Source organism: Oreochromis niloticus, linkage group LG12 (assembly GCF_001858045.2).
Source record: "Oreochromis niloticus isolate F11D_XX linkage group LG12, O_niloticus_UMD_NMBU, whole genome shotgun sequence".
NCBI classification, from domain to species: Eukaryota; Metazoa; Chordata; class Actinopteri; order Cichliformes; family Cichlidae; genus Oreochromis; species Oreochromis niloticus.
The window spans coordinates 5249410-5272727 of NC_031977.2; the positions used below are offsets into that span (position 1 = coordinate 5249410).

The window sequence follows — 23318 nt, forward strand, 5'->3', positions numbered from 1 at the left end:
ATTTTGGAGCCATATTAAGGTGGATATTCAAAAACAGGCTTGTTTTAGGCACTTCTGTGATGGATTTATAGTTCATGGCCACAATCTTACAGCTTGGGTGGTTCTACAATTTTTCGAATATCACCCAACATTGCTGATAAATTACTTACTTTTTTATTTTTATTTATTTGTTTATTTTGACCAACTGTTACATGAGAAGCTCAGTACCACTGTAACATCAGTCCAGGTAGATCCCAAAGAGTGTTTTCCACTGCGCTGTCTTCTTCAGTTAATCTCTAAAATAAAAATAAATAAATAAATAAAGGCAAGCTGTTTAACTGCACTTACAGTTGAATTTACAGCTAAATACTATTGTAAATACTAGTTGCAATTAAATGCCAGCTGTTGCTCTTCATGTGCTGCTTACTGTCATTATAAACATGGGTTACATTTCAGAATGTAATAGCGAGCAAGCAGTTTTATTTAAATTGAAACTACCCACACCTGTCAGTGCTATTTGGGGTTTTTGCTCACATGTTGTTAGCCTACATATGGGGCCAGGCTAATATTTACCTGCATGCAGCCACGTCTGCTCACATGCATGCACAAAACCAGAAAGCTAAAAACTTGAGTCTACAGTGCATTTTCCCAACACATTCCTGCTCTCAGCTTGCCACGTATTCCTTTGACAATGACCCCTTCTTGTTTCACTTAACCACACTGGGTAACCCTTTAATATAATGTTCAAACTTGCAGGTTACAGCTCCAAAATATCATTTTGTTGGAGGGAGAAGAATGAAGAATCACAAACTATAACAGAAGGATTTAGGTGAGGTGGCACAATCATAAGATTAGCAACCAGAAGAGAGCAGTTGGACTCTCACGCCCTTCCACGATGTCACGTTACAAGGCAAATGTCTTCATTTTGTCACAGTCTCCACCATTTGTTTGATACTTTGATTTTGCATCCAGCCACAGAGACCAGCATGTTTACCCACAGTCTCATGGTAAAATTTCAGACATTGACATTTACTGAAGTCTACCCTGCATGTTAAAAACAATGCTAAAGGGCTAGAAATGTAATGCCTGTGTGTCCTGACCTAGCATTGTATGTGACAAGTTGAAAACATTTTAACAAATAACTTTTTAGGTTTAAAAAAAAAAATCTCCATTCTACACACCTAACACTTGCCTAAACCTGGGTCATTAGGTCACGCCCCCCATGACATTAGCAAGTCACACTTAACGCTGTTACTAGGTGGAGAAGGGCCAGACAGCAGGAAGGTGACAGGCCAGAGAAGCCTGAGCAGGGGCAAAATGACACCAAAGTCCATTATGGATAAGAAGTATTGTGTAATCTAATGCTCTCAAGATGTGGGATTTGGTTTCTCAACTCCCAGACAGGCCGTTGAAGGGACTCCCATGCTCTCGGCAGCCTGAGGTAGCATGGTTGCATTCTGTTTACAACAGTATTCACTTTTCCAGAGGGCTTCATCCTTTTCCCCCTTATCAACGACACCAAGATGATTTGTTACCTTGATAGACTGCCTAATCTTCAAGAATCTGTCTCCACTTATTAAATTTTCTATACCTAGCAAACAGTAAATTTGGAGCCTAGGTTATTAGAGTCATGCTGGGAGCAAAGATGTTCACAGCATGAATTCAGAAATGAGACCCTGCCCTCTGGTTCGTGCAGTCTAAATCTGGTTGCCTGTTTTCTGTGTGATGTAATCAGAGAACCCCCTGTTTGGTGGCTGTGGGGAGGACTCTCCTATTTTCATGTTTGATACAACGTAAATGAAAAATTTCAGCTCAATTTCAGTTTGGTTAAAACTGAGTTGATGAAGACAGTTCTAGCAATAGAATCATAACAACTGCAAAAAAAGTATCACTTAACTGCTCTAGTGGCCATAAAATGTAGAAGCTGCAATTAAAAAGAAAGGTTGTGTGCTCTGCTTGCCCATCCCTAACAATCGTTGAATCAATAGAAAGGCCAGGATGTTACCCTTGGACTCATATAGATTGCATAAATGCTGCGTGATATCAAGGTCTCAGGCTCACGTCCCCGACAGAGAGCAAAACTGAATGGTTGGTCGTCGAATATCATATGTTCACCTTGACAAAATTTGTGACAGGCAAGGATTATCACGAGCTCCATGACAACTCACAAACACAAAAATGAAAGAAGAGGAAATGAAGTTCATGTCACACTGATCAGGATCAGTTACTGCCTGATGTGCCAGTCTACACTAATGCATCAGCAGCTGAGAGTGAAAGCAGTGGAACACATGATCATCAAATGACACATCTCACACTGAAAGCTACAAATGGCTGGAAACCTGCATTATCAAAGGCATGGCAAGTGCTAGACATGTCACACGAATAAGGCAAAGCAAAGAGTCCCTTGTCTTTCATCTGAAAGAAGTCTTATGAGTGAAGAGACTTCAGGACATTTCACATAGAGGTTTTTTTCCTCTGTTTGCTGTCAAAGCAGCACTGCAGAGTCACTAATGAGCACTCTGGTTTATGTTGTGTGAAAAGAATCCTGGAAACAGACGGTGATCAGGTTCTTCTTTAGGACCAACGCTTTCAGGTCTACTAATGTTATGCTCCGCAGAACAGAACAAGAGGGCGTACCAGGGAGAGGAGCACAGTACAGTGTGATTGGTTGGCTGTAGCACACAAGCTCTAATCTGTGGTCTACTTGCAAGCCCACTGTGTGACAAAAATGAAGAAACATAGCATAACTTCTTTTAACTTATTTTTTGTGTTCTACATGTGACAAAGTATATTCGTGTGAGTAAAGTACATGAAAATGAATGTGTTGCCTTTGCTGACATATTTGGACAAACAGACATGTGATCCTCTTTGAAACAGTGGCTACAGACAAAACGTGATCTACTGATACAAATGACACAATTGATACTTTGTAATGTTTTCCATAATTTAATTGAAAAACAAAACAGATCACAGAGAAAGTATTATATTATCCATCGTTGCTTCTTAGAAAAACAAGTGAAAGAGTTCTGTTTTTTGTTACTTAATAAATGTAAATTTTCATATTTTCTTTATTTACGGCACATAAAGGGAAATAATCTGCTGAAACAGTGCTAATATAGACTGGGTAATGTGTTAGGAATGGAACAAACATTGTTTGATTAGATTTAAAATGATCAATCCACAGAGGGCTAAATTCAAAGAAAATCAGAAAATGATGGTGCGGGATAGTCCATTTTACCAAAATTTCATTGTAGGAACTCAAAATGCTACTCAGTAGTGTGTTTGTGTGCATGCCTGACACCTTACAGAGGCTTTCTACTGGATTAGGTCATTGAGTGTGGGTGACGGTCAGTGGTATCAGTTCATTCATCCTCCAGGAAATCTTGCATGCTCTCGCCACATGAGGACTACACCATCACAGGGTCTGACAGTGGGACCAAGGATTTCACCAAGATATCTAATGGCAGTTAGGGTGCCGTTGCCCAGCCTGTAGAGGTCATTTTTAGGGCTCTGGCAGTGCTTATCCTCTTCCTTTTTGCATGTAGAAACAAATTCTGGTCCTGCTGATGGGTTAAAGGCCTTCTATGGTCCTCTCCAGTTCTCCCAGAGTAACTGGTATAATATGTATTTTTGTTTCAGTCTGGTGATTGTGGCTTGTAGCTCATTGAAATCAGACATCCAGCATCCCAACTTATTATAAAACATCCCAGGAGCAATGAGAAGTAGGCTGGAAAAATATGATTCAAATAAAATACAGTAGATTTGTCCTTCGCTTGATTGATGTCAAACATGTAAGCTGTTTTTTTATATTTAAATTTCAGTTATTGTGATGTGTTGTCTCATACAAGCAACGCCTACCCCCCCACACAGACACCCTGGTTGGGATCAGACCTCTCTGCGCTGTACACTGAGCTGTGCAGCCACTTTATGCTTTCTTTCATGCTTTCCCCTCTCTCCACCATAATTGAAAACAGTTTTCCACACGCTCTCATCCACTGTGAGCTCTCTGTGAGTGCGGGTCGGATGTGCAGTTTTTCACGTCCCGGGCCATCTTTGCTGATCTCATGGTAAAGGTGGGCGTCAGTGGGCGGTACCGCTATTGAGGCCGGCTCATTTTTGCATTGGAGGGAGTGAAAGTTAGAGAGCTGCAGCACCAGCGGCAGAAGAAGAAAAACAGCTGACTTCAGGCTTGGTTTTTGCGCACCGTGCTGCTGCCCGTTAGTGCAACTTCAGGAGGGACGGTCTTCAACGGAGAGAAGAAAAGTAAGTTCAGCCAGAGCTTGCAGCTCACTTCAAGAATGTAACTAGCCATTGTTATTGAGACAGGAAGCTTGCCTTGAAAGCTTTGCTTACGCTTAAATTCAGCGAATTAAGAATCGTTTTCGAGGTCTCAAAGTACTGAAATATTATTACTGAAGCCATTATTATTGTGTGACTTTGAGCATCACATTGGAAATTTATGTAATATAGGTACAAAAGTGAGTTAGTTTTCCGGAATTCAAGTTGTCACCACAGCCTCTAAAAACTTTACAAGATTATTTTCTGGCGTTTCTGGCACGAAAAAAGTCCATCAGGTTAAATTATGAAGATGCATCTAAACTTGCAGTGAACAGATGTGTCTAACATGTTACTTTGAAGAAAAATTCAAGCTAAAAATCCATTGCTGAGTTCCAGAGTGTCTACTTGCAGGGAAGCGCTCCTCAGAGGTTTAGCAAAGAGCATGAGAAGACTGGCTGACATTCTTATAAACTGACATTTTGACCTTTGTAGCCAATGCACAGTTCTCCTCTAACAGCAGACTAGACTCATACACCTATCTGCACAAGAGGATAAAAGAAAGGTTTCAGATATCAGGGTGTCCACTTCACTGAAGTTCTTGACATTTTGTTTTAACAAAAGCGAGCCAGAAAATTTCTGATCTATTGGTCCGTTTGATTAGAAGCTGCAGAGTGCCTGCAGCTTCACACAGAAATAAACAGCAAAGGTTTGTTTCTGGAGGCTGAAATAGAAGAAGAAGTGGGCAAATGATCAGCTGGGGGGGGGGAGCCTGCTGTGTTCTTATGTGTCTCACCTTACCTGAACTTCACCGTGTCCGTGCACGCTGACCACGATTTTTTTTGTCATCACAGCGGTTTAGACTCACACATTGTAAGCAGACGCCAAGTCTGTGGGCTTCATTCCATCTGTTCATGTGTGATGTGTGTTGATTCTAGCTTGTGTAACTGCTGCCACGTTACAATGAGGAGAGTTGAAGGTCTGCACAGTGGATGGATCATATGTTTTCTAACAGATGTTTTTTCCAACAAAAGGACAGGATTTTCCCTGGAGGCCAGCTTTTCTTCACTCACAGAAAACTAGTGGGCGATCACGAGAAATGTTTTACTCAATATAAGTCCAATAAGTCAGATAGAAATAAAAGAAGTCAGTTTTGGTCACTTTTTTTTAACGTTTTAATACAGATGTCATTAAGTCAACATACAGTATCATGACCATATAATGTGCAGACATGCACTTTTTTTCCTTTTCCTTTTTTCCTTTTCTTAAAGTGCTAACAGAGCTGAACCAACTCTAGATTGTATTTTGAGATAAGTCCAGTATTTGCGCACCTTTTAGCTCTGTCTTTAGTCTCCACCACCTCGTGAACTAAATATTTGACTTCTGCTTACGGGCCTGATGAAATCTATGAGAGTATAACCAAACAGTAAATCTCTTAACAGAAACAAGGGTGGAAACCTGTTTAAAGGCTTCACGGTACTGAAGAGAAGTTTTGTGATTATTCTTTCTGGGGTTGTCATAATGAGAGACCCCTTTAATGTCACACAGTTATTTAATCTACTTTCAGCATAAAAATATTGAAGTGTGGGTTTAGGTTTTCAATTAAATGCATAAAGGGAGGCTGTTTGAAGAGGCAGGTCTGTGATTAACAGCCTGACATTTAGTCCATAGTATTCCCTAATCCCCATAATACAATGCAGCATCGTTGTTTGTTGGTTGCTTCACAAAAGGTTTTTCTGTGGACCTTTGTGGTTTTCAGACTGTAAAGGGACTACAAATATCACTGCAATTTTTTTTTTCTTTTTGGTTTTTCATTAGCTCCAACCAAAATGCGGGTCATCCAGAACCTATATGCTCGCACTGCTGTTCTGTTGGTGCTATTAAGGCTGTCAGTTGCACAGTATGAGCACCTCGGCTACCCCCCAGGCTACCCATACCCAGAACAGGAAGAGTACACGGCCCCGCAGCTGGATCCAGACACACCCAGGATTCAGCTCCGACTTGCAGGGCAAAAGAGGAAACACAATGAGGGCCGAGTAGAGGTTTTCTACAACAACCAGTGGGGCACTGTCTGTGATGATGATTTCAACATCCATGCTGCCCAGGTGGTGTGCAGGGAGCTGGGCTACGTGGAAGCTGTCTCATGGTTGCCATCTTCTAAATATGGGAAAGGAGAAGGTATTCAATTCAATTCAATTTTATTTATATAGCGCCAAATCACAACAGCAGTCGCCTCAAGGTACTGCAGGATGTTTCTTCTCATCAGTGTGGAAACATATTTAACATATATTCACAATATAGTTGGCATGTCTGGGTGAACATGTTATTGATATAACCGTTATTTTTGCAGTTATGTACTACTATAGTAATTAAATACTGGTTAACAAATTTAAAAAAAATATTTGTTATTTGAAAATAAAAGTCCTTCCCACAGAAGCAAGGATTCATATCTATTTTGTCTCGTTAGGACCCATCTGGTTCGACAATGTCCACTGTACTGGCAAAGAAAAGACTTTGGCACAGTGTCAGTCCAACGGGATCGGCATTTCAGACTGCAAACACAGCGAAGATGTAGGAGTGGTGTGCAGCGACAAGAGGATCCCGGGATTTAAATTTCTCAACACTCTGCCCAACCATGTGGAGGTAAACTTACAAGGCCCAACAGTTCTATCCAACTTTTGTATTTCATTGCATTGGTTCTCAGTGCCTTCTCAAAAGATGTTTGTTAGCTGGGATCTGCTGTGTTTGTTGTTATCTTGTGATGAACACCATTTAAGCCTTAGAAGCCTTTTTAAAGTGTACAAAAAATACTGGATCCAACATTTGTTCTTGTCCAAACAAGTAGGTCAACCTCAACCTGAGATCCCTGTGTTATTTCTTTCAGAATATCACAGCTTTACCAATTAATAAAGCTCTCCCATAATAGAATAGCATTAGCGGTATAACATGTGGAGCTGCTGTACGTCAAACTCACCTCTAAAAAATAAATATATCTGAGTTTTGGTTGGAAACAGCTCCTGTGGACTAAAAGCCAGCAGCTCTCAACCACTATCTGTCCTATTAATAGTCCTTTCTGAATAGCTTGCAGTGAAAGCACGTTGGCGAAAGTCAGGAAGTTTCACTGGTATTTGTCAGGTGTCAGACTTAAAACTTTCATAGCAGTTTGACTGGAACCTTTAAAAGCCCAGCTGAGCATTGCTTTTGGGTCTGCTAATGGGCTCAGAGCTAATTGCCTCCACAAGCAGAATGTTATCTTTCTGCTCACCGTGCAGGCCTCATAACAGTGCATTCCAATGTTATGAGCAAACTGCAAACCAGAACTAACTCTGCTTCTGTCTTACTGGCCTGCTCAGTCGAGTTTTCCTTGTTTCTTTCCAAAAACAAATAGAAGGATTTAGTGGTGTTGATAAAAAATACTTTCTGAGTCTGTGAGCTTGTCGTATGTGCTCCCTCCTTCTTGTTAAAGTTACTATGACTGTTGTTGTGTCAAACAGAGGTGTGGCAATGTTTTTTGGCAAATTACACTCACCAGCCCCATTATTACATTATTAGATACACCTGTTAAGTCGTTGTTAATGCTGATATCTAATAGGCCAATCACATGGCAGCAACTCAATGTATTTAGGCATGTAGATATAGTCAGGGCAAACTTCTGAAGTTCAAACTGAGCAGAAAAGTAAGGAAAAAGGTGATTTTAATGGACTTTGTATTCCAGAAGCTGCTGATCTACTAGGATTTCTCCACACAACCAGAGAGTCCCAAAATATCTGGAGAAAATATCCAGTGAATGGCAGTGAAAATGCCTTGTTAATGTCAGGTTAGACGATAATGGCCTGACTGCTTCAAACTGATAAGAAGTCAACAGTGACTCCAATAACTAGTCATTACAACCGTGGTATGCAGAAGAGCATCCCTGAATGCACATGTGCTATAGCAACAGAAAATCACACTGGCTGCTGCTCATAACAGCTAAGAACAGGAAACTGAGGCTAATATTTAGATTTTTGCTGTGAAACTCAGATGGTAGGGTCAGAATCTGTCATAAACAATATGAAGGCATGGATCCATCCTGCCTTGTGTCAGTGGTTCAGGCTGCTGTGATGGTGATATTTTCTTGGCACACTTTGGACTCCTTAGTACCAACAAAGCATCATTTAAACACCACAGCCTACCTGAGTATTGTTGGTGACCACGTCCATTCCTTTATGACTACAGTGTACCCTCTCCTGAAGGCTACTTCCACCATGATAATGCACCATGTCGTGAAGCTCAAATCCTCTCAAGCATGCTTCTTGAAAATGACAATGGGTTCACTTTTCTCAAATGGCCACAGACACCAAATATCAATCCAGTAGAGCAGCTTTGGGATTTGGTAGAACTCAAGATTCACAGATGTGTTGCCGTTAAATCTGCAACTGTGTGATAGTATCATGTTAATATGGGCCAAAAAGTCTCTTTTATCTAGTGGTATTTGTGGAACGAGCTTTCAATACTGTGAACGACCACTGAAAAAAAAAGCAACAAAGCTTTAGCAGAAGAATATTCACTTTTCGTCAGGCTTCAGAGATCTGCTAAGCTTACTTGATCCCAACTCCACAACAAATTTTTTTCAGACCTCAAATAACTTCATGTTTTTTCAGATTCTGCTCCATCAGATTCTGACTTAAGTGCAATTGCTTGAGAACTTTTATCAGACTTTACATAGCTCCCTCTAGAGGCAGAAAATGCTTTTTTAATCACATATGTGACAGTGCTCACTGTAAAAACACTTTAATTTGTAAAGTTGCATTACAGGAGCAGATCCATCTAAATGACTGCCTTAAGTTTACAAGACTAAATGTCAAGGTTTTGATTGTTCAGAGAGCCCAGCTGTAGAGCTCTAGACGTCTCAAGTCACATTAAAAAAAAAAAATCAGACTCAGCTTTTCCACTCACTAACATGGGCCTCAGCTTGTAAAACACAGCCAGCTGGGAGCCCCACTCTGCCACACAGCCAGGGACCGGCTTTATTATCTGGTGACTCACCAGTGTAGGGGCATTCTGGTGTTGAATGGCAGCTATGACGGCATGTCGCTGGGGATATTTGTGATGTGGGGTGGATGTAGGAGCACAGCTGCCTTTTCAAGTGATAGTAAGTTTATTGCAATGTCTCTAGCCGTGTATACCAAGATAGCAAGCTAAGTCAGTGGCATTCCGTCAGGGCAAGCAAAGCAAGCAGTACTTGTCTAGTGAAATCTAAAAATAGATATCAATTAAAACATACTAAAGTAAAGCGTTCTTTCTTGTTTTATCTCAAACAGAGCTCTCTCATAAAGCTTTCCTGCTTGCATCCATCCTTTACATCACTGCTATCTTGTGGCTGCAGTTGCCTATTGTCTCTGGAAGCAGAATTAATTTAGCTTTATCATGAAATCCATATGGGGTAGACACTGTCATGGGTGTGTCCATTTCCCATTAACAATGTCTGAAGCTTGTCAAGCAGAGCAATCGGTCTTTTGGGGATGCACATTGTAGATAAACCTCTGATCTTTGATGGGAGACTAGCGTGCTAGACAAGCTGCTGCTGGCCCCACTTTTACTCTACTGATATCAGTTATGAGCTGCACCTAGTATGAAAACAGAGCTAGCTTTATTTAGAAAGTAAACAAGCTGTCTCATTTAACACTATAAGAGTACTTCCTCTTGCTTTTAATAACTTTTAATAACTTGTTTAGCATGCTAGCAATGAAAGCTTTAATGATGGAACCCTGCCATGTCTTTTTTTAAATAAAACAGATAATTTGACTAAGTACAGGCTCCACTAACACTTTCAGATTAACGTCTTAGTTAATCAATACGGTTGACCAATGTACAAAGTTTAAGGAGCTGTTTAGCTAATACAGGCTTAAAAATATGCTTATTAACCATTTTAAATAAAGATATAGGACTTCTGGAGCAGATTAAAAGCTGGTGTGGTCCTCAGCCACTAGAAACCCATAATTTTATAGAATATGATACTTTATTGTAGATTAAACAGAATATAAAGTGTTTAAAACCAGTTTAAACTGAAACATCCTCAATCGATATAAGGGTGACAGGGCGGGACATTTTAATCTGGTCCATTTTGTGTTATTTAAAACTAAAGGAAACTTTATTTACATTTAATTTAATTTTACTTAATTTTTGTTTGTTTATTTTTTATTTAATGGAGCTGTGGGAGGGCCATAGACTCTGCCTGCCTTTCTGTAAAAGTTACCACGTGCCATTAAGCTAACGTGGAGGTGAAATGTGAATCCTTGCATGCACATTTTGGTGAACTTTGCAATCCCTGCGCAGATTGTTGCGTGTGCGTCTGTTTTTTTTTCTTTCTTTTTTATCTTCTCATAAAAAAAAGTGTTGTTTTCATTGTGACTTTTTTAAGACTAGCGGAAAATACGCATCTCATTCCACAAATTTGTTCTCTGAGGTATAGATGGATTACAGCAAACATATATTTAGCATTGTGTTTCAGACAGCTGGACAGTAAACAACACAGAGGCACAGCCTGTGCTCAGTCTGCATCTCCAGAAATATTTACAGTGGCATCTGTCTCGTGTTTATGTATTCCTCTCTGGCTTTGAGGAAGCCTGCTGCACTTCAGTTTATGCAGATGTGACTGCAGAGGCTTTTTGAGGCCTGACCTGCGAATGCATTTCATTCCATTTAAAACCAGTTTCAACATCAGTGAGTTCCAGGGTTTATGAAATGTGATTCTTGGCGTTGACCATTGAGGGCTGCTTCATTTATTCAAGTTAGAATAACAGTGATGCAGTCAGATTTGTCAGCCTATTTTTTTCATGTCAGCATTCAGAGAGGGATCGAAAACAGCAGGTAAAAAATGAGAAGATCAGCCACTGAAACAGGAATATTCTTTTCAAGTTTTTTGATTTTATGGAGAAGTGTCAAGTGATCTGCTGCACAAAGGGGCAGGAGGCACTCAGAAATAGGATTCACGGTTGTCATGTTAGTCAATTATGGTATAAATGTGCTAGCAAATCATTGCTAGCTATTGAAACAGGACAGACAACAAATTATAATGATTATTTTGAAGGGAACTTTATGACAGAACACACAAATGAGCACCACTTCTCATTAAAATATTAAATCAATTATAAAATTAAAAATCCATATAAAATCTTCGTTTATTTTTTCATATCAGCATCAAGGTTTGTAAGCAATGGCTGGTGCTTGATGCATTTTTGTTTCATACTACCGTCATCTGAAAACGTTTTCAGAGGAATCTCTGCCGTCCTGTGAAAAACCAAGCACACCTTTACTGCTTCCACAGGGATTAATATTGTAAGTAACAGCCAGGTCCTGCTAATCAAATACATTTGATGAATTGATCATTAACAAGTGTGAGCACCTCTATAAAAGAAGCAGTTTTAGCAGTTTTCTGGTGTGTAGCATGCCATAATCTTCCCAGAAGTGGGTGTCCCAGCAAAGTCACCCCAAGGTCAGCGTGTACAATGATGAGACAAATTGCAAACAACTCTAGAGCTACATCTCAGACTCTACAGTCCCCAGTCAGCATGTTAAATGTTGAAGGTAATGTAAGTATGACTAGAAAAAAAACACTGAACAAGTACTCTGAGCAAACAAGAAGACTTCGAGAGCAAAGTTGCTGAAGAGCAAAGTTGGAAGTTTGACCACAATGCATAGCAGTACGTGTGGGGAAACATAACATATCAACACAAATACTTCATGCCAGCTGTCAAGCATGGTGGTGGCTTCTTCTACAGCTGCATTCACTGATCACCTGGCAGTCATAGAGTCGACCATGAACTCCTCTGTATATCAAAATATTTAAGAGGCAAATACAAGGTCCTCTATGTAACAGCTAAAGCTGCCCAAGACTGATTCATACAACAGGAAAAATGATCCCAAACACACAAGCAAATCTATTACAAAGTGGTTGAAAAAGCAAAGAATCAAGGTGCTACATTGGCCCAATGGCTACATTTCAACCTGATGGAAATGGTGTTGTGGGACTTGTGCATAAATGAATGCCCACAAACCTCAATAAACAGGAACAATGTTGTGAAATAGAGTGGGCCAAAATTCCTCCACAATGACGTGAGAGATTGATAAGATCGTAGAGAGAATGATTACTTCCAGTTATTGCTGCTGAAGGTGTTTCTTCAAGGTTTCACAAGGTTTTTCACAGGACTGTATATTTTGCCTCTGAGGATATCTTCTAACCCTAATTTCTCCCTTCTTTGGACTGTAGACCTTTGGAATAGATTAAAGTTTCCCTGATTCATAATTCTATAAGGAAAATGGTTGAAATTTATGTGACGTTCATCATCAGAGTGTGTGTAGATGCCTGCGTCTTGTGTGGCGTAGACTTGGTGCACTGAAATGTAATTTCTTCACAGATAACTAAGGGCAGCAAAGTGCGTGGTGTTTAGCACTGTTGTCTCACAGCAAGAAAGTTGGGGCCTTTCTATATGAGTTTAAATGTTATTCCCATGTTTGTGTGAGTTCTCTCCTGGTACTCTGGCTTACTGCCAAAGTCCAAAGAAATTCAGGTAGCAGTTGTAGGTTAACTGGTGACTCTAAATTAACCATAGGTGTGAATGTGAGTGTGAATGGTTGTCTGTATCTCTGTGTTGGATTCTAAACTGTCCATGCTGTACCTCTCCTCACGTCTTATGATACCTGGGACTATAAGCCCCTCCCCCGTGACGCTGATAAAGATAAGTAGAAGAGAACTGATGGATGGACAACTAAGTGGACTTCTTGTGCAGATACAAGTATAGTTAGTTCTAGGGGACATATTTAGTTCTGTCCATGTAGGGACATAAATAGACCTTTACTATACCCCTTTTTATAGAAGTTTAATATCATTACTATAGGTTACATAGAAAAGGTTAAAAATGATTTTTTTTTAATTTTCCGACCTATGATTCCTGACTTGAGATGTCAATAAATAAAATAGAATCCATACATCTAAATCCAATAAGTGAAAGATTCCCTTCTGCTTATTGAATTCAAGGTTGTCCCGGGGTTGGAGCCAATCCCATCTGCCTTTTATGGAGCAGCTAGTCTATTGCAGTCTGCAGTCGATTGACAAGCATTCGCACTCACATTTACAGATATGGACCATCTAGAATCACCAGTTTACTTAACCCCACTAACTGCATGTCTTTGGGAGGACTGCGGGAGGAAAGAGTACCCAGAGAGAGCCCAGGACTTTCTGGACCTTCAAATCTAGAAGGTACTAGAGTCAAACCCAGGACTTTCATGCTGTGTGCACAACAGTGCTGATCACCACACCACTGTGTATTGTGACTTTCTCCACTTTTCAGGGGTTTTTTACCCACAAGCACCAAACATTTAAGAGTTAGCTATGTGGATATAACTTTATATAATCTGTAATCTTGCAAACACCTTTTGACAGTGAGGCATTAATGGTGAATTCTGAGTACAGTTCATATATAGTGGAGCTTTCTGTGAAGACTGTGGAAACAGATTTTGATGATAAGATGCCTCTAAGGCAAATGCTGCCTTGCTCAGATAGTCTCTGTCGTTCTGACATATCTTCTCTGGCTATCATGCTAGAACAAGCAGGGATGAATTCAGAATTTGGAGATTAATACAACCAAAGCCCTTTTCTGTATTTCTATTTTTTCTTTTACACCAGTTTTAGCCCTCTCACTCTCTTTCTCTGCTGCTGTCTTTCTACTAAGAAGATTACAAGGACCCATGAAATCACCACAAGCAGAGTTCTGAGCTCCCATTTTCCTCTGTTTAGTCATTTTTTCCTCCTCTGAGCCCTTGAGGTCAAATCTCCCACTTTCCTTCCCTGTAAACCTCCATCCATGTCGTGGTTCAGCGCCATAAATTGCTTCCTTGTTACCCCTTCGGCATGTTTGTGCTATGGATTAATTCGTGGCTGCCCTTTGTGTCACAGCCTCAAAATTATTTGAACCGTTTCATTATTTTGCTCACACAGCTGGTAGATGTTTCTGCAGTGACGTAAAGGTTTTTGCCCTGAGGCATCACATTCTCACAGAGCATCTCAGGAGGATGTTTAGCCTCTTCAGAGTTATAAATTAGCCGCTCTCTCCGAGACCGGTGTAAACAGGGCCTCTCACGTGCAGGGGAGTTTGCTTTCACAAAAAAACCCCAAGTGATTTCACGTGTAAGGACATCTATGTCTTTTTGTGTGTTCAGACAGTACAAAGCTAATTTAGGCACTTGTTGATGGCAATGGAAGGCATGTGTTTGATTGCTCTCTGTTTTAAAGTTTTCCTCGTCATATGCAGAACAGATTTCTCACATTTAATGCGCTGCAGATTTAGTCTGCCTGTTTTAACACTGCTCTTTTTCTTCCTCTCTATCATAATGTGCAAAATGTGTCACATCAGGAAAATACATTTGCTGTCGGACTAGAAGGCAGACTCTGTTAGATATTTAGATATACACATATTCTTATCAGTTTCCAGCTGTGTTACTTGAGCATTGCAGTGGCTTTATTGTCTCTATGTTGAGAGTGGCTGTGGAGCATGCCATCTACTAATTGGAGGGTTGGTGGTTCGAACCCTGGCTGCTTCAGTCTGCGTGCCAAAATATACTTGGGCTAGATACTGAATCCCAAATTGCTTTAATGCTTTACTTGGAGTGTGATTGTTGGATAGAAAGCACTTAGATTGGCAGTCCTCTGCATCTATTTTATAGCAGGGTAATGAACTGGATGAGTTTACAGGGGTTTTTTTTTTTTTATGTTTGTGTGTTCTTGACACAACACAAAAAACCAGAAAATTATGAAACTACTTACGAAGTGACCTTCTACATCTGGAAATATTGTCTCAAAGTTTTCCAAAATCTTTCACAGAAATGTGAAATTATGTTGCAGTGACATTAATTCTATTTATTTGTCTTCATCAAGAACTTTCAAAACCTTACATATTTACATAATTTCCTCATTATGTACGTAGCAGTTCCAAGCTCATTTATATGAGTCCCAACAATATTGTTGCATCTTGTCATCCTGAGTATGGATATAGCCATATAGCCTCAGCTCACAACAACAGTCACTTCACCTTATGATAAAACCTAAAAATCAGACCATCCTGTATGAGGAAGCTCCTTGCAACATTAAGAAGGAATAACTCTCTTTTTGCAGGAAGTATTCTGTGCACACAAAAGAGCACAAATGTTTAGGTGATGAACCAAAATCTCTGTTCTGTCTCTGTGCCACGCGGCAACCACCGGGGACTCAGTGTGGAAGTGCCAAAAACTGCAGTTCCTCTAGTGGCTTATTGAGATTGGGTCCAAAACCAAGTGAATCTGCATACTCTAAAGCACCAAATTTCTCAAAAGACAACAACAACAACAACAAATAATTTGCTGCTGACATATGAGGCTGTATGATATAATTGCCTGATGGACCCGTCACTTAGAAAGAAGTATGTACTGCACTGACTGCTGCATTCAGTAAAAATGGCCCCAAATTTGTGTTTGGAGCCATTTTTACTGCACTCAGTCTGTAATGTCCTGGTCATAGCTCATGGTCTTTACACGTACAGTATGTGCCTACTCCCTGTGATTCTTCATTTCTATTGGTCGCTTGAAGCAAAAACAGTATAAAGATGGAAGTACCTATCAAGACGCCATCCACTGGTTTCTGAAGTCCTGTTTTGAAGCCTCAAGATTAATGTTTCTAACATCACCATCTTGATTTCAAAAAGTCATAAAAGTCATAACTTCCACAAATGCCAATGAGCAAACAATGAATAATCCCTCATTTGAAACGTAGTATGGCCAAAATTTTAAATAGAATTCTAAATAAACTTGTCCTCTGAGCTGTATTTGAGATGTAATATTATTAGTGTAGTTGCCTTGATTTTTGTTTGTATATTAGAAGCATAAACTGGGAGGTGTCTGTCCATGACGCACATACAGATGTATGGATGAAGCTTGCTAACCTGGTTTGCTAGCATTAGTTGATAACTTATCCCTCCATCCGACCGAGGCTATGGATCTCTTTCTTTCATATGCTAAGCTATGTTCTGGTCTAAAAAGGCTACTTGCCAGGGCACTTTTAAGAAATAATCTTACATTTATGAAAGAAAAAGAAATTTAACATTGAGCTACAAAACAAAAAAACAAAACTGGTCATTTAGCTAAATGCCTGTCTTTTGGCTAATTCTAGTAGCCAAAGAATTAGAAATGCTATTTAACTAAAAGAACAGTGTGGTTTAGATATGCTAGCATTTGAGAGGAATTAGATTAAAATGGATAACTCCTACTATATGCTTGCTCTTGAAGTTCCACAGTGGGTAGGCTATTTTTAGCAGGTTGTGCTTTCTTTGTTTCAGTGGTAGCTGTGTGTGTAAATGGTGGTTTTTGGGCTGGGTTCATTTAATCTGCTGCACTTGCACAAACAGGGAAATGATCAAAAAACACAAATTTAAGATGGCAGTACAGATACAAGACCAAAGAGGTGTTGGCGAATTGGTCTAAATGGCAGTTTCTATTAGGATTGTCAGCCTCAAATATTTTTCACCATCTGCTTTCCTGTAAACAGAAACCAGTGCTGAGAACTTTCACACAAGATGAGACAATAGATTCCTCCGAGCCAACTCCTTGTACCCAGCAATCATTCCCAAACGTGCCTTCATTTTCCACATTTTAGTGTCACTTCATTTTAGAGCCATATAAAAGGGCTTAATTTCCATTCAATCATTGTCTTTGTAATTTACGCCCCAGTGTAGCTCAGTTGTCATGACTGTGAAACATCTGTTTCCAGTTTGGTTACAAAGGTTCTCTTTTAATGGAGGAATTGCACACTGCAATGCAACATTCTCTGGATTCTGTAAAACACCAACTTCTAATGTTCCTATTTACATTCCAGCTGGTGGAATTCTGATTTTGAACAAAAGCTGGCAATCAATTAAACATGTTTCCATGTCTTCACCCAGATAATGACTTGTAAAAAAATATTCTGAATACAAAGGAATGCCTAAAATGAAAGGTTGTTCTCTACAACTCTCAGAAAGTGACGTTACAACTAAATCCTACCCTGCCAATGAACCCAGAGCCTCGGTATTTCATGGTGGAAGTGAAGTGATTTCTGTAAGCAGAGTTGCTAAAGACCTTTATTGGAGCCATATGTTTCTACTCTCTATGCATCTTATTGTTGCTTTCAAAAACAATCTTTATTTCACTTTGGGCTGAAGTGAAACTATGTAGTAACAAAAATTGTGTTGTATTTTGTACTCACACATGACTCTGTGTAAAATAATGTAACTAAATAATTGGTGGTTATATTTCTTATGAGCCAAACCACGACTAAACCCTGTTGGTTGAAAGACCACAAGCATGTTAGGTATGGTATGCACATTCACAAGCACACTTCTTCTAGTTTTCACCTCGTCTATACTCACTAATGCTTACCAGAAATATCTCACAAAGCCATTTTACCCTTTTGAATGTGTTTCAGTCCAGTTATCCGGCCGGTACAATTTTGTCCTTGTTAAAGCGGCTCAAGTCTTTATACCTCACAATAATGACAAGAAGTGACTGTTCCGTACCTGGCATGTATAGTCGATTTGTTGGAACTGATGAGGTGTCTGACAATGTCCTCCCTCTAGCAGAATAAACCAAAATGTGTAGCTATATGGAGCCTGCACTCCAAGGTTTCCATTTCGGAAACTGTTTGCAAAAAAACTGGAGCAAGGTCACAAATTCTCAATTTTGAAATGTTATGCTACTGGGAGGAGGGAGATTGGAAAGAATTTATTCAGTTTGATAGGCTATTTGTTATTTTAACAGTTGATAGATGATCTCCCTCTTACCTTTCAGATGTCATATGTGAGAATTATAGCCTAATACTTATCCAAAACACAGCATTTGTAATATTAAAAAAACCCCAAAACTGACAATCCTCTAGGTGGTTGCCAGTGAGCCATCTAGGGTTGTCAGGGTTAGTCGTTAGACACGCATAGAAGGCTTAACTTTTAAATCAATAGTGTCAAATACATTTAGGCTTACAGTTCTCCATTTGGGGATGCCATATGAGGGAAAATTCCACTTAAAGGGGTAGAAGTAAAGCTAACCCTATCCCTAAACAGGTGACGGGTGACCTGGAGGATTATAAAAGGTTGACAGTGTTTCTTCAGTTGGTTAATTTGTTTTAATTAAACCTGTAACAGGAAGTCGTGGAGGCTCATCTGATTTGATTCATGTCTTTCTCTCCAGCTGTCATCCCTAGACAGACTGGCAATGAACCACTTCAGTACCCATAATTCAAGGCAGCCTGTTTTAGTCTATGTCTGAAAGCTGACTCATTTGTGTGCAATATCATCAGTGCAAAATATTTTCATTTGGTTCCCATAATTTTCAGAGGGAAAAACATGTTGGTGTATACTCTTACCAGTCATGGCTGTGCTTCTAGATTAGTCTAATGCACATTAGATGGATGTAACTTTATTTAGGACCTAACTGTGATCTGTGACCTACCATATATTTCTAAGGAAAACAGAAAATCTGCTTATTTACTAAATACTCCAGTACAAACACGCACTAAGGTGTCCTTGAGAGTTAAAAGCAATTCAGATGGTAAGAATGTATGCTTGGTGATGGCAAGCTACGTTGTAGCCACAGCCTCCCTGGGGCGCACTGACGGAGGGAAGGCTGCCAGACACTGGCGCCACCGGGCCCTCTGACCACCACCAGGAGGCAATGGGTGAAGTGTCTTGGTCGTTGTGTCCAAGGACACAACGACCAAGACTATCCAGGCCAGGGCTCGAACCGGCAACCTTCCGATTACAAGACGAACTCCCAACTCTTGAGCCACGATCGCCCCGGTTAAGTTGTTCTCTCAGGTGTCAAATTCACTGGTAGCATCCAGAAATCCAGAAACCATGGAAACTTACGAGGTTCCATGAAATTTGAAGTTAGGAGCTAGCTAGCTCGCTGTGTCCCCAAGTGCAGTCGCAAAAACCATCAAGTGCTACAACAAAACTGGCTCACATGAGGACCGCCCTAGGAAAGGAAGACCAAGAGTCACCTCTGCTGCTGAGGATAAATTGCTAAGTTGCTGACCCCTGCACTAGCGTAATATTAGGCATTAGGCAATGTATTTTACAGAGTTTAATGTGAGGGGTAATTGTAACTCTGATGAGAATTACTTGAGACATTTCCAAACATTTCCAACAAATGTGCCCAACACCAAATGGCACACAAAGCTAATGAGTAGCTGAAGACGGTAGAAAATGTGGCAAAGCTCAGAGCTAAAAAAGGATTTAAGAATAAATTTGCATTCACCAACTCAACTGATTCAAAATGTAAAATTTCAACGTGTTTGTTTCTGATAATCTGATAGAATCTCTTTAATGTGTTGCCAGTGCTTTATTATAAGACTCAAAATTTCCACCAAACCCTTGTTGCCTGTCTCATTCCTTTGCTATGTCACATGAAAGCTGCTAGGGGAATAGCAAATGGTAAGAAAAAGGACTTCCTTCTTACAGATTACAAGCCCAGAGTATAGCAGCATTATTAGCATTTTTACTGAAGAAATGTTATAGTAATAAATACAAAAAAATGCAGTGGAAAACCTCAAAGTAGCCTCTGTGAATCATGTTTCCTGTACAGCTTATCCAACTAATGACAGTTCCATCTGTGTGCTTTTTCTCTTGCACAAGCAAAAAGTCATGAAAGGTCTTTCTCCCCTGAGAGGAACAAAACAAGACACACATGTTAAAAATCTCGTCTTGTGTTCATAGTGATCTTTGTCAGTGCCTCTGTGTCTTGTCTGGCTAAAAGTTTAGTTTAGCCTCTATTTACTCGCTCATATGAATCCCAATTTGTTTTTTTGCATAACCACAAACCAGTCATGTACTGTGTATCCACTACACCCAGACAAGGTCACCATCACCACATTTCCAGTCATTATCTTGTTTCATGATTTCAGTCTTTATGCAGTTTTATGTCCTCTGAAGCTGAGACATCAGTGCCTCGGACCGGAGTGATTAATGTGGTTATCTTTAGGAGTAAATGGAGTATAGGAAGACCAGTGATTTGTAGCTTTCACTCTGGCGGCATCTGCCCTTCCTTGGAGGCAAGTACTAATTGAGGAAACCCTCCTTTATCATTATTTGATGTCGAGGTTATTCTTGGCCATGTATAAGAGGAGTCTATTGAGTTAAGCAACATGCTCCCCTTCCAGCCAGACTGAACTCCCTCCCTTTAGCCTGAACTGTCACGTAGCACAAGAATGTTGGTTTGGTTTATGGGAGAGTAAGATGTTTATTTAATCTCTAAAGAAAAAAGAAGAGATGATTTTTGACAGTCTTTCACTGCCTGTGGGGTTTCAGGGCACTGTGTGCATTCTGCTTAGACGATCAGGGGACCCTTGAATGCATACAAATCAATCATTCTTCACAGATCTGTTGAAGTTACAAAAGCAATTGAATTGGTCATGGAAACTTTGGAAGTTTCTTCAGGTGCAGTCGCAAAGGTAAACAGTATGGTGTTCCATTTGAACCAAAATAATTTCCACATCTTCACCTTCTATGAATGTTGCTTGTTTCTGTCAGCATAACTGTCCAGGATGGTATTATCCCAATCGGAAATAATGTGTATACTGACATTTGACTTTCTCTTTCATGCTTTTAGCTTCAATCATGCTAAAATAAATGTATTAACTTAATACAGTTTAATTCAGATTTATTTATTTTTATAGAACCAAATCACAAGGTTTTTTGTTTTGTATTTGTTTTGTATAATCATCATGCTGGCAACATTCACTTTTGCAGATTAAAATCTTTACTGTGCAGAATAGTTTGTTTTTGTTTTAAAAGCAAAAAATGTAGGCTGTACGCATTCAGTCATTCATAAGCTACGTATTTGCTTGTTAACGCACAAGAGAAGCAAAAGTCAACACTTGTGTTTAAACACCAGAAATGCTGCAGTGACCAGCAATCATAAACAAAGGATCCAGACAAAAATGCATCTCAGAGAGATCAGCAGTTGGTGTGAGGGATCTGTTTGTCAGAGTTTTGTCACAGCTAAATATTATCCCATGATCAGTCAGTGGAAATGGAACCTCATAAATATGTTCTGATATGTCTCATCAGGGACAAAAACAAAGATATTTCAAAATACATTTTTGTGATACTGTGTCTTTGGGTGTAATTGGTTATCTAGCATTGCATTAGCAGACACATCCATGGCATCATCTATTTCCTGTTTATTTTACTCATGTATTAGTTTGAACTATAAAGTTTAAAGGTTGTTAAACAACAAGAGAAGGAGTTTTTGTTCCCTGTTTATCCTTAAGTCACCTCTCTAGACTTGGCACTGTTTTATCAAGGCACAGCTGTTGCCTGGGAGGAAGTTCTGCCTTTGAAATCAATAAATGTGGGGAACTAATGTTTCTATGTTGACTGACTTTGACATGATAGATAAATCTACTTCAATTTTGGCCACTGGTGGAGATGTGGAATAGGAAAAAGGTATCAGACATAAATATTTTGCTGCTGAAATAGAATAGTGAAGATTATAATTTTATATGGTCATCCCTAAGGTAATAAATTGAAATCCTCATCTAAAATGAACAACTTATTTATTTCCATGATAGAACGTTTTGTTATAGTCAGAAGAATAAAGGCAAATGTAGAAAAATGGACTGTTGAGATAAGATATAAGGGAGGGTTCCAGTCTCATAAACAAAAGCTATAGTGTGGAATATTTGAAGTAAAAAATGAAATAAAGATCTGTGTGTGCAAAGCTATGTTTGGGAACATTAACATTAGCCCTACAGATAGTGCCACAAATCTATGAGAGGTTTGGTACTTTATCCTACATACTGACTACATCCTTATTCTCTGTGAGATTTTTCAACCATCTCCCAAGACACAACCTAGTTGTGTACCAGAGTATAGTCAGAGTGTACACCTCTGATTTGGTAGTTTGAGGGACCAATATTCACTCTATTTTCCTGATAAAAATATCTCCTTAGAAACACTATGTTTGCCAGCTAATTGCTAACTCTGCCTGTTGGCCATTTGGTGAAAAGCAAGTAGAGTACAGTAATAAGAGCTTTTTTTGATGGAAACAGCAGCCTTTCCCTGTAGGGAACAGAAATAATGACAGTGAAGGTAAAAGTAAGCTGTAAAATGAAAACTGAAAGCTTCTAAAAAGCCCAGTAGCTGCAGAGATGGAGCTACTTTTTAAAACATACAGTCCCCCCCCAAAAAAAGATTCACAATTTTGGATAACAAGCATATATCCAAATATTAAAGATACATACATATCCCCCAACATACGTACACACATTCAAGCATACATTCTTTCCTATGGTCATAGATACATTCGTGCACGTGATCCAAGCGTGGCACGATCCAAACCCAAAGTTAAAGCACACATTTAATTTGAATTTGTCATGATGCACCCATTTGACATTACTCTGCAATTCAAGTACTTTTCACGAAATGAAAACAAGAAGCTTGCTTTTTCTCATGCACATGACAAGACTTCTTCAGTCTCAGAAACTACGTTCCTCTAAAGCAGCACTGCTTTTGGACTGGGTCATAGCCTTTAAAACGATCTCATATCAACAGTTGCATGTGCATGACTATGCTGCCCTCTATTTATGCATGACAGAAAAAGCCTCCTTAAATAAAATACTCAAGAAAACCTACATTAAACGACATGTGATGTTTTGTCTAAGCTAGTGTGGTACTGCCCGAGTCCTGAACTAAACTGCTAGGGCCTGTGGCTGATGATCATGTAGACATGAGGCATCTGGAAAAAAGTAGCAGTTTGTTAATTGCTTCCTACTGCATGTGTACAGTACGGTGTTTGTGCATTTAACTGGGACAGACTAAAACATGTTGCATATTTTGCCATGGAAACTCTGTGATGCCTTTGGCTTCTAAAGCCAGAAAAACCTGTAAGAAGGCAGCCGGCCACGGTGTTTAGGCTTAATAAGATAATTCACTGTAAAAATGTTTGTGCAGTCTGGGGAAGATTTACAACCAGTGCAGACAGAGCACTGCTGAGCAGCTGTACAGGGGGTAAGAGTCTTTGATTAT

The 23318-nt window shown here is 39.6% G+C and overlaps 1 protein-coding gene across 1 annotated transcript in view; it reads left to right on the plus strand.

Moving 5' to 3' along the window:
• The first annotated feature begins 3981 nt into the window (after nucleotides 1–3981).
• Nucleotides 3982–23318, plus strand: part of loxl2b (lysyl oxidase-like 2b) — a 47022-nt gene continuing 27685 nt past the window's right edge. The window contains exons 1-3 of the mRNA XM_025897129.1: nucleotides 3982–4242; nucleotides 6073–6432; nucleotides 6722–6897. Of these exons, the coding sequence (XP_025752914.1) occupies nucleotides 6084–6432; nucleotides 6722–6897 (525 nt within the window). The 5' untranslated portion in view covers nucleotides 3982–4242; nucleotides 6073–6083. The remainder of the gene's footprint in view (nucleotides 4243–6072; nucleotides 6433–6721; nucleotides 6898–23318) is intronic.